General features: G+C 39.1%; 1 protein-coding gene across 6 annotated transcripts in view; it reads right to left on the bottom strand.

Moving 5' to 3' along the window:
* The window catches only part of CDKL5 (cyclin dependent kinase like 5), a 193,940-nt gene that overhangs the window by 46,283 nt on the left and 132,160 nt on the right, over nt 1–15,497 (bottom strand). For 5 of the 6 annotated variants that reach the window (XM_058714272.1, XM_058714269.1, XM_058714273.1 and 2 more), the window contains exons 5-7: nt 9,145–9,281; nt 3,904–4,024; nt 1,016–1,075 (exon numbers count right to left, since the gene is read on the bottom strand). In XM_058714272.1, the coding sequence (XP_058570255.1) occupies nt 1,016–1,075; nt 3,904–4,024; nt 9,145–9,281 (318 nt within the window). Of the gene's footprint in view, nt 1–1,015; nt 1,076–3,903; nt 4,025–9,144; nt 9,282–9,485; nt 9,583–15,497 lie in introns of those variants that run through there. The other variant, XM_058714274.1, reaches the window with a different exon arrangement.

Below are 15,497 nucleotides of genomic sequence, written 5' to 3'. Positions count from 1 at the left end.
TATTAATATTCAAATTCTTTGAAAGCACTGGGTGAAAACAGTTACACATGCTTCTAATAGCTACACGGGACAAAATTGGTCACTCACACAGTGAATTCTTAGAATGCTGCCATTTCCCATTTGTTTGATTCACCTTGGAGGTACCAATCTAACTTCTGCTTATGAAAGGACACAGTCTCATTTACATATAGAGGTTTACATTATATTTTTGGTTATATTTGAATACATGAAAAAATAACATTAAAAAAGTCAAATTGTTATTTTTCAGCATATGGATTAAAGAAAAGAATTTTTAAAAGTGACCTATAACTTAAACACCCTAATTTATAGTTTTATAACCTTTCTGAATCATTGTAATGTAAATTTTTAAGAGCACTTAATACATTTTTATATATATATGGAAAACAGTACACAATTTTCTATTAGGAGATAGTACAACTCAAAAGCTTCCTAATACACTCAACCAGGAGCTGGAATGTTAGACATCAATTACTAATCTCATTCACTCAACATTTAAAGGGAATAAATGGAACTGTTCTAAAAATGTCTTTGACCTGTACAGGTATGTAACTACTGTGTACACATGATACACATGTATTTACATAGGCATATTTTTAGTGTTTATGATTACACCTAAGATAATTTCTATCAACATTTAAAAATATTTTTAAAATATTCTTTTATCCTACCCAATACAGAAGGCCATAGTGGTATTTCATAGAAAATTCTTTTTCTAGAGTCATTAAGCACTGGGCTTATGAATATACACACATGCACATATTTGCTTTGCATTCTCATTAAGCAAATACTGCATTATGAGTTTTTAAAAATGGTAGGCAACACCATGAAAAGAGAGTATTCTCCCAGCAATCAATTTTCCAATATATGACTGAAAAGAATATTCCTCTAATTTAAGTCAAAACATAAGAAATACTTTTAATAAGCCTTTAAAAAGCTACCTATGTGTTATATTAAATTAATTCTACTTATACGTTTCCATTTCTTTTTAACTTACCAAAATCACACAGTTTCAAAACATCATTGTGGCTGATTAAGAGATTTTCTGGCTTGATATCTGAAGTATGAAGATTAAGAAACAATTGTTAAAAAGTGTTCCATGTACTGCTGACTCTTGGATCACTATAACAGCAGCTAATTAGAAATATCCAGAGTAATTTGAATAGAAACCTGTGGCAGCAAAAAGCAGAGTAACACATTTTATGCTGGTACATAAAAGTTTCAATTTGTTTTGGAGAAGCATGCAGACCACAATTTCCAAAATATTTTTTTGCTTTAAATCTTAAAGGTATTAATGGAATCTGTGAAAGGAATTTAAGAATCATTGAATCTAGGCCACCATGTCTCAAGGAACTATCTACTTTATAAAATACTAATGACATCAATTTTGGGAGTTTGAATATTTTTTGGAGATAGAATATACATATATATATACACATATACACATATACACATATATATATATGTATATATGTGTATATATATATATGTGTATACATGTATATGTGTATATATATATATATATATATATATGTGTGTGTGTGTGTGTGTGTGTGTATATGTGTATATGTGTATATATATATATTCTAAAGTTCATGGGGTATCTGGGTGGCCCAGTTGGTTGAGTATCTGACTCATGATCCCAGGGATGTGGGACTGAGCCCCACGACAGGTTCGTGCTAAGCGTGGAGCCTGCTTAAGATTCTCTCTTCCCCCACCCCCCGCCCTTCTCCCCTGCTCGTGTGTTCTGTATTAAATAAATACACTTTAAAAAAAATCATTTCTCTTGTCATTTTCTATATAATTTCTATATTTATATCTCTCTTTAGCTTTTCTGTGTAGTTCACAATTATAAATGTCTAATGCTGAAGCTATACTGGATGAGTCAAGAAAAGATTTCTCATTTTTTCCATGGATGTTCTGACGATGTGGTGGGAGCTAAGTAGAAATACACAGAAAATGCTATTTAATTCCTACCCTGGGAGACATCTCACAATTCTATTTTTTAGAGTATCAATCATTTATATCATATGGCAGAGGTGAAAAAGGAGAAAGGGAAGACGGAGGAGTAAAATCTGTAGATTTCAGAATCGTGGTTTCTTTTTTGTGTTGTTTTTTTTTAATTTGAGAGAAAGAGAGAGCAAGGGAGAGGGGCAGAGGGAGAAAGAATCTTAAGCAGGCTTCATGCACAGAGTGGAGCCCAACACAGGGCTCAGTCCCCAACCCTGGCATCATGACCTGAGCTGAAACCAGGAGTCAGATGCTCAACTGACTGAGCCACCCAGGCGTCTCTCAGAATCATGGTTTCTACTGTGAATTCATAACCATTGATTTACTGTATACTTAACCAAATCACAGCAATACCACAGAACTGCAGCTAAATCAGTTCCTTATTAATATCCTCATATTGCAGTATACACTGTTATTAGAATCATTACCCCAGACACTAGATGTGCGGTTGGCTTGAAGACAGACCTATACTACCAACAACCTTTTTAATATAATTTATTGCCAAATTGGTTTCCATACAACACCCAGTGCTCATCCCAACAAGTGCCCTCCTCCCTGCCCATCACCACTTTCCCCTCTCCCCCACCCCCCATCTACCCTTAGTTTGTTCTCAGTCCTTAAGAGTCTCTTATGGTTTGCCTCCCTCCCTCTCTGTAACCTTTTTTCCCCCCCCTCCCCACCCCTCCATGGTCTTCTGTTAAGTTTCTCAAGATCCACATATGAGTAAAAACATATGGTATCTGTCTTTCTCTGCCTGGCTTATTTCACTTAGCATAATACCCTCCAGTTCCATCCACATTGCTGCAAATGGCCAGATTTCATTCCTTCTCATTGCCAAGTAGTAGTCCATTGTATATATAAACCACATCTTCTGTATCCATTTGTCACACCAACAACCTTGATATGGTAACTGGTATGAAAGTCAAATCCAAGAGAAATATAAACTTTTTCTAGATATAATTAATAGAAGTTGGCATTCTTCACGTGACCTTTAAGCTATTCTTAAAGTGACACTATTTTTAAAGGGATATCCTTGTATGTCTGTACAGGTAAATTAAAAGTTAGCATTCATTTATTTGATAATTCAGAGACAAGAAGGAGATACTGTAACATTTTCCAATAAACATCGTTTAGCTTCATTATTTTATCAATATGTGTCCCATTACTGTAAAACTCTAGAATTCAAGCAAGATTATCAGAAGATAAATGGTGTAGAGTCAAAGACAGTGCTGAACAAGTAATTTCCCTTTTATTACTATAAATCACTCACCTCACAGCAATAAAGGACAAAATAAAACAGTTTATGGAAGCATAATCATGACCTTTATGCAAGGTTGATCATGCCTACAACTTGCAATGGGCACTTTCCACTCATGGGTAGGGCAATTCAGGAGGTAAAGGTACATACCAGAGGTTGTTGGTCTAAGAGGGAATGAGAGGTGACAGTCAATGGGGGAGGTCAGTGACTTAGGGACCACCTTTAAAGCCTGATTCTGAGTGGTTTCACATTACCTGGTCTACCAACAGAACCAAAAGGCAATGGAGATTACCCCTTTGCTCGTTTCACCCCAAGTAAGCTTCAAAGTTCCCATTTGTCGAATTCTTTACATCCCAAGGCATTTCTAAAGTTGAGAATAGATCTGGTTATACAGATGTCACCATAATATCCAAATAAACTTGCAGTCTATCCTTTTGATAATTCAAAAGGAGACTTGGAAGGTAAACGGTGTTCTCATATCCTGTACATTCGAAATGTATTTAATTCAAAGGGAACATCAGCACCCATGGAAATATTCTTAAGAGAGTAACATGTAAAATATTTCATTACATTCGATGTTTTCTTAATATTGTCCATTTCAAAACTTCCATACTTACCTCTATGTACAATATCGTTCTTATGGCACCAGTGAATAGCTTTGATTAGCTGATAGATATAACTTTTAACTTTTTCAGGTGGAACTCCATTTGGCATTTCTTCCAGCAGTTCAAGCATATTCTAAAAATTAAATAGGGAGCCATTAATCTCCACAAATTAGGCAGGCCATAAATCATGTAGTAACAATTTAAAACAGCATCTTGGGGCGCCTGGGTGGCTCAGTCAGTTGAGTGTCCGACTTCAGCTCAGGTCATGATCTCACGGTTCGTGAGTTCAAGCCCTGCATTGGGCTCTGTGCTGACAGCTCAGAGCCTGGAGCCTGTTTCAGATTCTGTGTCTCCCTCTCTCTTTGCCCCTCCCCCCCCATCTCTCTCTCTCTCTCTCTCTCTCTCTCTCAGAATAATTTTTTTTTTTTAAAAAAGCATCTTGGATGATAATTCATCCAGTACACAGCATGCATTTTAAAAAGCTGTTTTGTTTTCCATCTACAACTTTTTTCATGAAAAAGTGGGATACTCTATTAAATCAAAGCTCTCTTTTAAGAGAAATTCCATTTTTACTATTCCTCAGTGCTGCCCCAAATAATAACCCTGGTACTTTCCACTCTCCCTAAAATGTTTAAGGCATCATTTTAGAGTATTTTCAAGGCAAAAGCAATACAAAGTAGAGAGAAGATGCTGTGATGTATAAAGGAGGGGGTAAACAAGCATTTTTAACACAGTGCACTGTGCATGTTTAATAGCACCTTGCAATAAAATCAAGCCTTGAAAATATTTCTGGAGGACCTGGAAAATATTCTTAAAAGAAAATGATCCTTAATTTTAGAAGTGATCCATGCAATCGGTACAAAAATTAAGATAGGCTAGAAAATGCTGTTGAAATAAACACAGACTCCCAACAAATCAATTTTTGAAACTCTTAGCCTGGAGTCAGAGATCATTCTAAAACTCACGCAAAATTTTTTTACTAAGGAGAAACCCCACTTAACCAGTTTCACTGAATTTCCAGATTAACTACACATTTTCCATTCCCTCTGTAAAGCACCACATTAAGGCCCATAGCATTAGAGTTTATTGTTTGTAGGTGACCATCTAGAAAAGCAGTTCTCAAAGTATGATCTGTGTGTGTCTTAGGGGTGGTTACCAGATCTTACAGAAGGCCCATGAAGTCAAAACTACATTCATAGTAACACTCAGCTTTTTGGCACTTTTACTATGTTTGCATTTACACTGATGACTCAAAGCAAGGATGGGTAAGCTGGTGGCACCCTAGCATAAATCAAGGCATTGGATTCCTCAATGCCACACTCTTACAGTTAAAAAGGAAGACAAAAAACCAGTTTTAGTTAAGGATGTCTTTCTTGGGGCGCCTGGGTGGCTCAGTTGGTTAAGCGTTTGACTCTTGATTTCGGCTCAGGTCATGATCTCACAGTTTGTGAGATCGAGGCCCCCCACTCCCTGGGTTGGGTTCTGTGCTGTCAGTGTGGAGCCTGCTTGGGATTCTGTCTCCCCCTCTCTTTGCTCCTCCCTGATATGTGCGCATGCTCTCTCTTCTCTCTCAGAAAAGGATGTCCTTCTTTGATTAAGCAGTAAAAATTATTACTTGTATTAAATTTCAACTCTTGAATACATGTCTTTTTAGGAATCTACACGATAAAATGGGGAATACACATAAAGCACTTCTGCATAACAAAGCATGATGGTTATCTTAAAGAAAATCACTTGGGTGATTGAGTTGAAAGCTGAACTAGCTGTTTATTTTTGATAGAATACCATTTTTTATTTGAAAGTATGACACACAAATGTAGTTATGTTAACATGTAATGGGATTCTTATTGTTATTTTTAAATGAATTACCTTTATATTGTTCAGTTCTGACTTGTAATATGATAAGTATTAATAGATAAAGCCCAAATAAATAATAAGCTTTTAGGGTTTCTAAAAATTTTAACAGTGTAGGAGTCCTAAGGACCAAAAAGTTAGAAAACCTCATACTTGCTCTAATACAACCTCACAATTTTGTTCCCACCAGTCAAGCTGCATATAATCAGTTCTTCATAACACTCCCATACCTATTTGTAACAGATGCACTTCTTTTAATACAATTAAATATCATATAAACCAATGAAATAATGTTTTAAATAAAGAGATTTGCTGTTTATAAGAAAGCAAAATTTAATACTTTGGAAAGACTGAATGGAGGACAGCCACTAAACATACTGCTAATGGTATGTGAGTGCAGCAACTAAAAAATGCTGGCAAGGGACAGGTGGTGATGGTGATAAGGATTCTGCACTGAGGTTATTTTTTAATGTTTTTAAGCTTTAGTTTGGGTTTACAGAAGCTCTCACAGGCTATCATAGTTGATGCATTATGGGTATGATGTATCTAAGAAAGACTCATCAGAACTCCAATCAGAAGATCAATGCTCCAAAGGCCCTGACCCTATCCCTAAGGAGTAAGAAATGAATATATACTGATATATTTTAAGTTAAAATGTTTCAAGTATGTATGCATGATTTTTTAATGATTCTCCACTTGAGTTGCCTTTTTCAATTAACAAATGCATAGGAGCTCCTAAATGCACATGAAGAATAAGAGGGCTTTGCAATACAGAAAATAAATCGTATGTCTCATTTCATATCATGTTCTAAATCTGTCAGTGGCAGATAGGAATGCCCCTCGATAGCCATTCTTCCCTTTAGTCCACAGTAATACAATTTGTAAGTCGATACATAGGTGCTCAGAATGAAGAGTACATTTCCCCTCTGCCTTGCAGCTTGAGAGGCCATGAAAGTTAAGTCCTGGCCAAGGGGATGTGATAGCTGGAGTGTGATCTTGACCTTGAAGACAAGGGCCACATCTCAAGGGTGGCAGAATGGAAAGGCAGAAGCAACCTAGGTCTCACACAGCTGTGGAGCAGAGTTACCGTACCAGCCCTGTACTGCCTACCTTTGTATTTGTATGTGAGGAAGAAAGAAACTTCTATTTTGTTTAAACCACTGTAATCCTGTAACAACCCCACTACCCCTTAAGAGCATCATTTTCTTGCCCTCTTGAGACTCTTTGTTAATCTCGTTAGGCACTGTTGCTGATGGGAGGTCACCTTCCACGGAAAAACCACAGGGTCAGGGCAAGAACCCCAGGTCTGGGGGACACAAGACAGAAGGTCTGGTAGCAGCTCTGCCACTTATCGGTAGAGAGATCTCGGACACGACAAAACGTCTGGTACGCAGAGGTGATTTCCCCATGTGTTCATAGCAAATTGTTATTAATCATGAACCATCACCATGAACAGAACAGAAATAAAAAAGACAAACCGAAACAGATCTGTCAGAATTGCATTATTGGCAGTGAAAATGGTAAACTGCATGATTATTCTTGCAACTAAAAAATAATATAAAGAACATCCGATTTTTACAGGAATCCTTTTTCTTATAACTTTTTATAAATATCAAATTTCAGTTTAATTTTGGTAGGGAAGGTCCTTTAGGAATATACCTAAACTGACAAAGAAAAAGAAACTTTTAAGCAGATTTTGGAAAAGAAACACAAAACAGTGTTTTATTTCTATTTTAAGTTTCTTTCTTTGTTTTTGAGAGAAGGAGAGCAAGCAGGGGAGAGGCAGAGAGAGAGAATCCCAAGCAGGCTCCGAGTTGTCAGCACAGAACCTGATGCAGGACTCAAACCCACAAACTGTGAGATCATGACCTGAGCTGAAACCAAGAGCTAGACGCTTAACCAACTGAGCCACCCAGGCATCCCCATGTAACAGTGTTTTAAAATGACAAAGAAACTTGTAATACGTTTCAAGTTTTGCTTGAATTGAAATTCCTATGTATATTTATTTTCATTAGAAAAATAATTTGTAGGGGCACCTGGGTGGCTCAGTCGGTTAAGCATCTGCCTTTGGCTCAGGTCATGATCTCACAGTTCATGGGTTCAAGCCCCACATCAGGCCCTCTGCTGTCTGCGCAGAGCCCACTTTGGATCCTCTGTCCCCCGCCCCCACCCCCCACCCCCGCCCCACACTCTCTGGCCCTCCCCACTCACGCATTCTGTCTCGAAAATAAGTAAATAAAAAATTATTAAAAAGAAAAAGAAAGAAAAAGAATTTGTAAAGGCTGAATTAATTCAAAAGCCACACTCCTGGGTCATCTTGGCAACACTGCTTTCTATTTTGTGATGATGATGGTGGTGATGACACTATCATTTATGACATAGAAGGCATCTGACAAACATAACCCTCCCCAGCCTTCATGTTCATTAGAAAGCCTCATTTTATCATGTACAAATTCCTGATTTTATCATGCAGATTCCTACAAAGACATGTACTCAAGAAGTGAAATATAATAAAAGCAGTAATTTTTAGTGTTGTTTAGCTATTAACAGGAAATCAGGAACCACATATTTATTCATCAAGGAAACCTCTAAAAGGTCCATCTGGCACCAGTTTATTCTACTCCTGTAAAGGTACTTATTTAAGTTTTGGACAATAACCAACCACTGTAGGGCAGCTACCCTCAAAGAAATTCAAAGGCCCACCTATTGATGACTGCAGCATACATTAGCCCCTAGGCCACACATCATTAAAACTGTCACTAATCATTACCAATTAAAAAAAAAAAAAAAAAATACCAAGGCAAGTATACAGATAATCTGAACCGTGTGTGCTTTTCTTCTTTTCTCCCATGCTTCCAATTCATTATCTGTGGCCTCATCTACCTCCTCAAGCCTCACCTTATGCCTCCTGGCACATCTTCTTCCCTCAAAGCCAAAGCACTGACATTTCATAAAAGGTTGCTCCATGAGCCCACTCATTCACCACCCTAGGTCTGATTTAGGCAGCCACCCTAAGCTCCCAGGCTGCCTCACACATACCTCTGTCATCTTATGCCATCACTGTCAACTTACTTGTCTCTCCCTCAGAGGCCTTGCCTCGGTTTAATTTAAATAAAGTACATCTAAAAATTACCTGTTGAACACAGATTCTAAGATTTTAGAAGCCAAATCAATACACTGTTGAAATTTAAGATGATCTCTGTACAGTTAAATTGCGCAAAACCCTTCAATATATTTCAGGGCTTCTAATGATTACGGATAAAAAATTCATTTTTAAAGTACTGAGATTATGAGTACATTGACAAATCATACTAGACAATAATACTTCCTTGAACAGTGTCAGAAATGACCCTACATAAAAGAATCAGGCAAATTCCATACTATCAATTAGTGACTTACTTTTTCAACATATTCAAACACCAAGTACAATTTCCCCCTCCGACGAAAGGCTTCCTTCAGCTCCACGATGTTTTCCTGCTTGAGAGTACGCAGCATTTTAAGCTCTCGTAAAGTCGTTTCCTTGACTTCTTCATTTTCTAGAATGTAAACAATGGTGGAGAAGAGTAAAATTAAAGCTTTCAAACCACTGTTGAAAAAATTCTAAAAACAATGAAAACATACCAATTTTACTTTCCACTTTGAGTACTTTCTGCATAAGAAGTTCAAGGATGGAAGAATAAATATCACATTTTCTTGTTGAAAGGATCAAGAATTAGCCACTTAAAGAAGAAAAGGCTTACTTGACCAGCATGAACCTAATTTTCCCCTTATGTTTTCTTGTACTCCGTATTGCAGAGGGTATGTGTAAACACAGACTTACAGATACAACATATCAATCTACTGTCATTTTAATTCTAACACTTCCTACTGACAAAGGAGGAGTTTAAAAGAGTAAAAAGGAATCAATGGTATCAGTGTGCAGAGCAGCCTCTAGGCAGCATCTGTAGCAGCTGATGTTTTTAACTCTAGCCGGAAGCTTTGGCTTAAAAGAACATTTTATTTCTCCGGCTGCATGTGAGTCACCTCAGTGAGCAGAGGTCATATGCCAGGCACCCACGATGCAGCTCATAGTCAAGTTGCAGGGAATTCTAGGAGAGTCTGATCTCTCTGAACAGCAGCTGCTATAGGTTCCTGCTGTCCTCCTGTGGCATGTCCACCTGTCCATCCCAGATGGTGTAGCTGTACTGGGACGGAGAACTTATGCTGAACCAATATAGCCTTCCATATGATCAACTTCACTCACGATAACCCCCACAGGCATGGAGGAAGGACAGAAGTCACATTAACTCTAATGGATGAATTGGCAGGGGAGTAAGGAAGGTAATACTTTTCTTTTTTAGTGAGTTTTTATGATACCTTTAGATGTAGCCTGGAAATGCCAACTACCATGTTTACATATATACATATATGAATGCGTACACACACACACACACACACACACACACACACACACACAAGAATACAGGTTCATAATTCTTTTATCTGCAATTTCAAAAATCCATCTAAAAACTGAACACTTTCTCCAAGTGTATGGCAAATCTCTTTAGAGGTAAAACCTAAACTGACATGAGACCACCTAGTCTTTGTTTATCCCACTTAGTAAGAACATTCAGGTGCTTGCTTCAGAAATAGTGTCTTACTGGGGCGCCTGGGTGGCTCAGTCAGTTAAGTGTCCAACTTCGGCTCAGGTCATGATTTCATGGTTCGTGAGTTCGAGCCCCACGTCAGGCTTTGTGCTGACATCTCAGAGCCTGGAGCCTGCTTCAGATTCTGTGTCTCCCTCTCTCTCTGCCCCTCCCCCCACTAATATTCTGTCTCTCTCTCAAAAAATGAATAAACATTAATAATAAAAGAAACAGCATCTTATTACAGGGTGCTAAAGTAGCATGCCATATTTCCATTCCAAAACCCGGAAGTTGTGAATTCTAAAACACATTTGTCTCCAACATTTGGGGTCAGAGTCAAAATCCTAGCTTGAGAATCCAAGTTTTATGACCCTCAGGTTCAGGTATATCCAACCTCCTTCAGGTTCAGGGAAGAAGAAAATGAGAGTTTGGGGATGAGGATGAGAAAGATTAAAATGCCTTCTAAGAAGAAATGCCTCCTAAAGCAAGGTACACAAGAGGGAAAAGGCTGATGGGGCTAAATGGGGAGGGAAGATTCTAAATTAGGTGCCAGGAGTACTTCTCAGATTATTTTCTATCCCAGCCTATCTCCCAGCCCCCATTCAAACGGAGTTTAAAGAATCAAGAGACTGTAATAAACGCAAGGGCTTTGTAGCATGAGAGTATCTGTAATAAACAGGGAACAGAAAGTCAACACTCCTTTGTGAACTGGTTACACAAGTGAAATATTCTCCCTACTTGACACACACACACACACACAAACACAACTGTTGGGGAGCCCTGGAGCACAGATTAGGAAAGGACACAGAAAGATACTATCAGAAAGCAAGAAGTAGCAGTAGGATAGGTTGACAGTGGCATAAGCAGTGAGCCAGCCCAGCCAACATCAGGAGGGGGGGGCGACTGGGAACTAGGGACTCACAGGGCCCCCACGAGGGGAAAAGAGTATGACACCATGGGGGTCACCTGGCAGTAGGGGGAATGTGAGCAGGGGACCTCCCAAAGTGGCTTACAGGAATGTGGTGGGACAGAGGTCCAGCTGTTCTGCAAAATGGGGCTGAGCCAGATAAGTGGTATTTGGTGACTTTTAGAATGACTAAAACACTAACAGCCTTTAGTCTTATGAGGAAGGCTACCCCATCTGGGTTACTTTTGAGACTGAGATAATCAAACCAAAGTTCACCTATCTCTAAGACACAGAATGCCACAAAGGTCTCGATACAAAGCAAATGATCTTCTAACAAGGAGATAATCCAATACAAATATAGTGATTACTCACAACCTGGTTCCTGTCTGCTTTTCCATTCCCCATTTCATATCCTTCCCACCTCCCCCCCCCACCCCACATTAGTCTTTCAGTTCTCCAAAGAGCCCCAACTTAGTTTTTTCAACCTTAGGGCCTTTTAACTTGTTCCCTCTGCTTGGAACTCTCATTCTACAACCCAGACTCCTTACAGGGCTGGCTCTTCTTCAGGATTCAGTTTGAACAGCACTCCTCACAAGCATCGCCCAGATCACTAAACCAAAGCAGGCTTCCACCCCTATTATTCCTTACCACACTGAACCTATTCTTTTGCAGACCAAGAGCTGCTATTCTTTCTGTTAAACCAAGAGCTCTAGGAGGAGAGGCTTAAGTTCTGCTGTTCAACAATACACACTCAACCACCTAGGACTGCACCCGGCACAAAGAAGGGATCAATAAATACTTCTGACACAAACACGTCCACTGATGTCATGAGGAAATCTTCACTCCTATGTGGCTAGCCCTCATTCCCTTAAGACGTGGGAAGCAGCGATGTGATGGCAAACAAGAGGCACTTTCCCTCTCAGTTTTGAGTGCGGTACTTTCAATCTTCTCTCTGGAACGTTGAGAGGGCAGCTTTTCGGGCAGTAAGACAAACCAAATTTCTTTTTCCCTATATACCACTATGCCTGGTTGTCTTCTACAATATGGGATTATGAAAAATGGGGCTCCAGAAAACTTAAAGTACTAAAAAGGGTCACGAACACATATATATTTAACCATTCATTAATAACATCCGTAAGCTATGCTGGAGCTGGGTACAAAAAAATGTTGCAACTAAGTCAAAAGTAAATACAGCTGGTGTATCTTTTCTAGTCAACTGCTTGGTGAATTCCTGGCACTCGAAAAGCAACTGAAAAAAGAGAGCTTTGAATTATTAGCAACTTGTGGCGATTTTACTTTGGTAACAGATAAAGCTACCTCAGAATGGCTGAAGTAGAATGGTTTTAGAAGAAGGAACACTGGAGTAGGATTTGGGAGACCTAGAGTTTGGATCCCGTTAAATAACCAACACTGTGACATATGATGTTGGGCAAGCCACTTAACTTTTCATTCATAAAACAACAAAATAAATGGGCACGCTCCCCGTCCACACACGCCCTAAAAAATCCCATGGCTTTTTCCAAATCTAATAACCAATGATTTCTTTCCATTAAAATCTCACTGATTATGAGCCTAAACCTCACCGAATTTTGATGCTTTGTTATATAGACATCATTCAAATCTATACTGACTCTACGTAAAAATGGCTAGAGAGAAAAAGAGAAATTAATCTTGAAAAAGAAGTTCACAAAACCACTTAGCATGTGGGGCCAAAACCACCTCATTTGAGCTGCCTATCTTTTTTTAGGAAATGAAGGCTTTACTCTAATTTATGCCTGTCATAGATATCCAAAGTTGAGGTAAGCACTTCAGCACTAAGAATGTAATGAATGGGAACAGGCAGGAAGCGGAATTATTAATTCCCTAAGTGCAAGTAAAATGCACACTCTTCATTACTTGGTATATCCTATCATTTTTGTTTCTCTAAGTACTTTTAAGGTTCCTGGCTTACCCTGTACTTTGATGAAATTGCAGCACTAAACGATCGGATGATGAAGAAAAGGAATATACTTTCCACTTACACATGCTTCTCACCTCAGAGGTTCAGAAAGTAGCCAAGCTCTTTAGTGAGGCAATTTTTTAAAGGTGCTGGCACAGCCTACTCAAGTGAGCACAAAAATCCCTGCCTTCCAGTTGAGATAATCCTGTGGATTCTTTACATAGGCAAGGCTCCTCCAGTTTACAAATGAAGAACCCAAGTCTATAAAGAATAGCTTCCTCGGGGTGAGGGAAGGGAATGCCACACTAAGTAGAACAAAGGGACACAGGCAACACGGTGGATGGTAGTGAGCAAGCTTTAGAGAGTCAGTCGAACACCCAGGTCCGGGTCTACACTCTGCTACTGCTGAGCTGAGTGGCAAAGCAGCATGGTATGGATGGAAGAAAAACTCAAAGATCCTGAGGCCTGCATCTTTCCCAGTTAATCACATACTAACTGTACAGCTTTGGACCGTGGGTTCCTTGGCTATAAACAGGAATTGGGCTTCTACTAGAGGATTCGAAGGTCCTTGCAGCTCTAAGACCTGGTGCATCCGAGCATGTCCTGCTTATGTGCATGCTAATGGGCTTGGTTGTCAGTTTCCACTGAGGGTGTTTACCTTAGTACAGGCAGCAAGTCTGACAATGTTACATACATTTTTTTGACTGATGATTAAATGGCAGGGTAGAAGAAGGACGTTAAGTAAGAAAAAAAACAAAGAACTAACCCGCTTTTAGCTTGCCAGTTAGGCAAGTTAACACACTAAGAATCAAGAAGGGAGATTCACTAAAGTTAAAAGAAAAACAATTTTTAAGAAAAAAAAGTCACAGGGGCAAAAGTAATGCAAAGTAAGTAATAAAAAGAGAAAAAACCTAAAGATGAACAGAAACTCTATTGTAACTCTATTTTTAAAGAACTGTGGGCTTGGAAAAGAAACCCAGAAATAGCTGTAACCTACTTTATGAAATCATAAACCTGACATTCTTGTATAGACAAAGAGGCCCCCCAAAATGGACCTTAAAACAGGTACAATGGGAGGGGGGAAAAAAGCCAACCCATCCTTGTACAAAATCATCAGGATACCATAAGGGTTGCCCTGACTGAAGAAGGAATACCAACAAGAGGGCGATTAACACGGCCAAGGGTTTTTTTTGTTTTTTTTTGTTTTTTTTTTTTTGTTTTTTTTTTTTTTTTTTTTTTTTTTTGGGACAGAGAGAGACAGAGCATGAACGGGGGAGGGGCAGAGAGAGAGGGAGACACAGAATCGGAAACAGGCTCCAGGCTCCGAGCCATCAGCCCAGAGCCTGACGCGGGGCTCGAACTCACGGACCGCGAGATCGTGACCTGGCTGAAGTCGGACGCTTAACCGACTGCGCCACCCAGGCGCCCCTAAGGGGGTTTGAATGGTGGTGCCGCTATCACATATACTAAAAAAGATGAATTCAGCAGAGACTGGGTAGAGCACAATGGAAATGTATTACATTATGAAGGGTGCAAATGTTCATCAAATCCTAGAAGAACCCCTGAAGCTTGAAGAGATCCATTTTGGACATTAAAAGAAAGTCTGGTGAAATCATGACTAGCCAGAATGTTCAAGCTTAGTTAATTGAATTCTGTTTAACCAAAGGTGGGAAAATTTGTTTCAAGGCCTCTCCTACAGAGAAATCAAAGTTCTTGAATTTAAGGAGCAAAGACTATGAGCTCTTGTTTTATACCATTATGCAAAAATGTGACCAGAATTCCCTCAATCCAGAAATCAGGATAGAGCTTTCTAATGTCTGAGTAGAAATAAGGATGAAATAAATTGGAGGAAAGAATGGATGACCAATTACACATTCTCTCATGTTTAAACAGAATATGTCCGGGGCGCCTGGGTGGCTCAGTCGGTTAAGCGTCCGACTTCGGCTCAGGTCATGATCTCACGGTTCGTGAGTTCGAGCCCCGCGTCAGGCTCTGTGCTGACGGCTCAGAGCCTGGAGCCTGTTTCGGATTCTGTGTCTCCCTCTCTCTCTGCCCCTCCCCCGTTCATGCTCTGTCTCTGTCTCAAAAATAAATAAACGTTAAAAAAAATTTTTTTAAATAGAAAGAATATGTCCATTCCAAGAGAAAAAAGTATTTATTTACAGAAAAGATAAACAGCAGGATATGAAATGCAAGCCTTTTAATTTGATATAAAAGCAGAGATACAACCTAAATTCCATCTTAACTGTGGACTGCTATACAGCTCCCTGAGAATCAGCCT

This window comes from Neofelis nebulosa, chromosome X (assembly GCF_028018385.1).
Source record: "Neofelis nebulosa isolate mNeoNeb1 chromosome X, mNeoNeb1.pri, whole genome shotgun sequence".
Classification (NCBI taxonomy): Eukaryota; Metazoa; Chordata; class Mammalia; order Carnivora; family Felidae; genus Neofelis; species Neofelis nebulosa.
The sequence above is the reverse complement of the archived record's forward strand: the minus strand, read 5'-3'. Positions and strand labels throughout refer to the sequence as shown.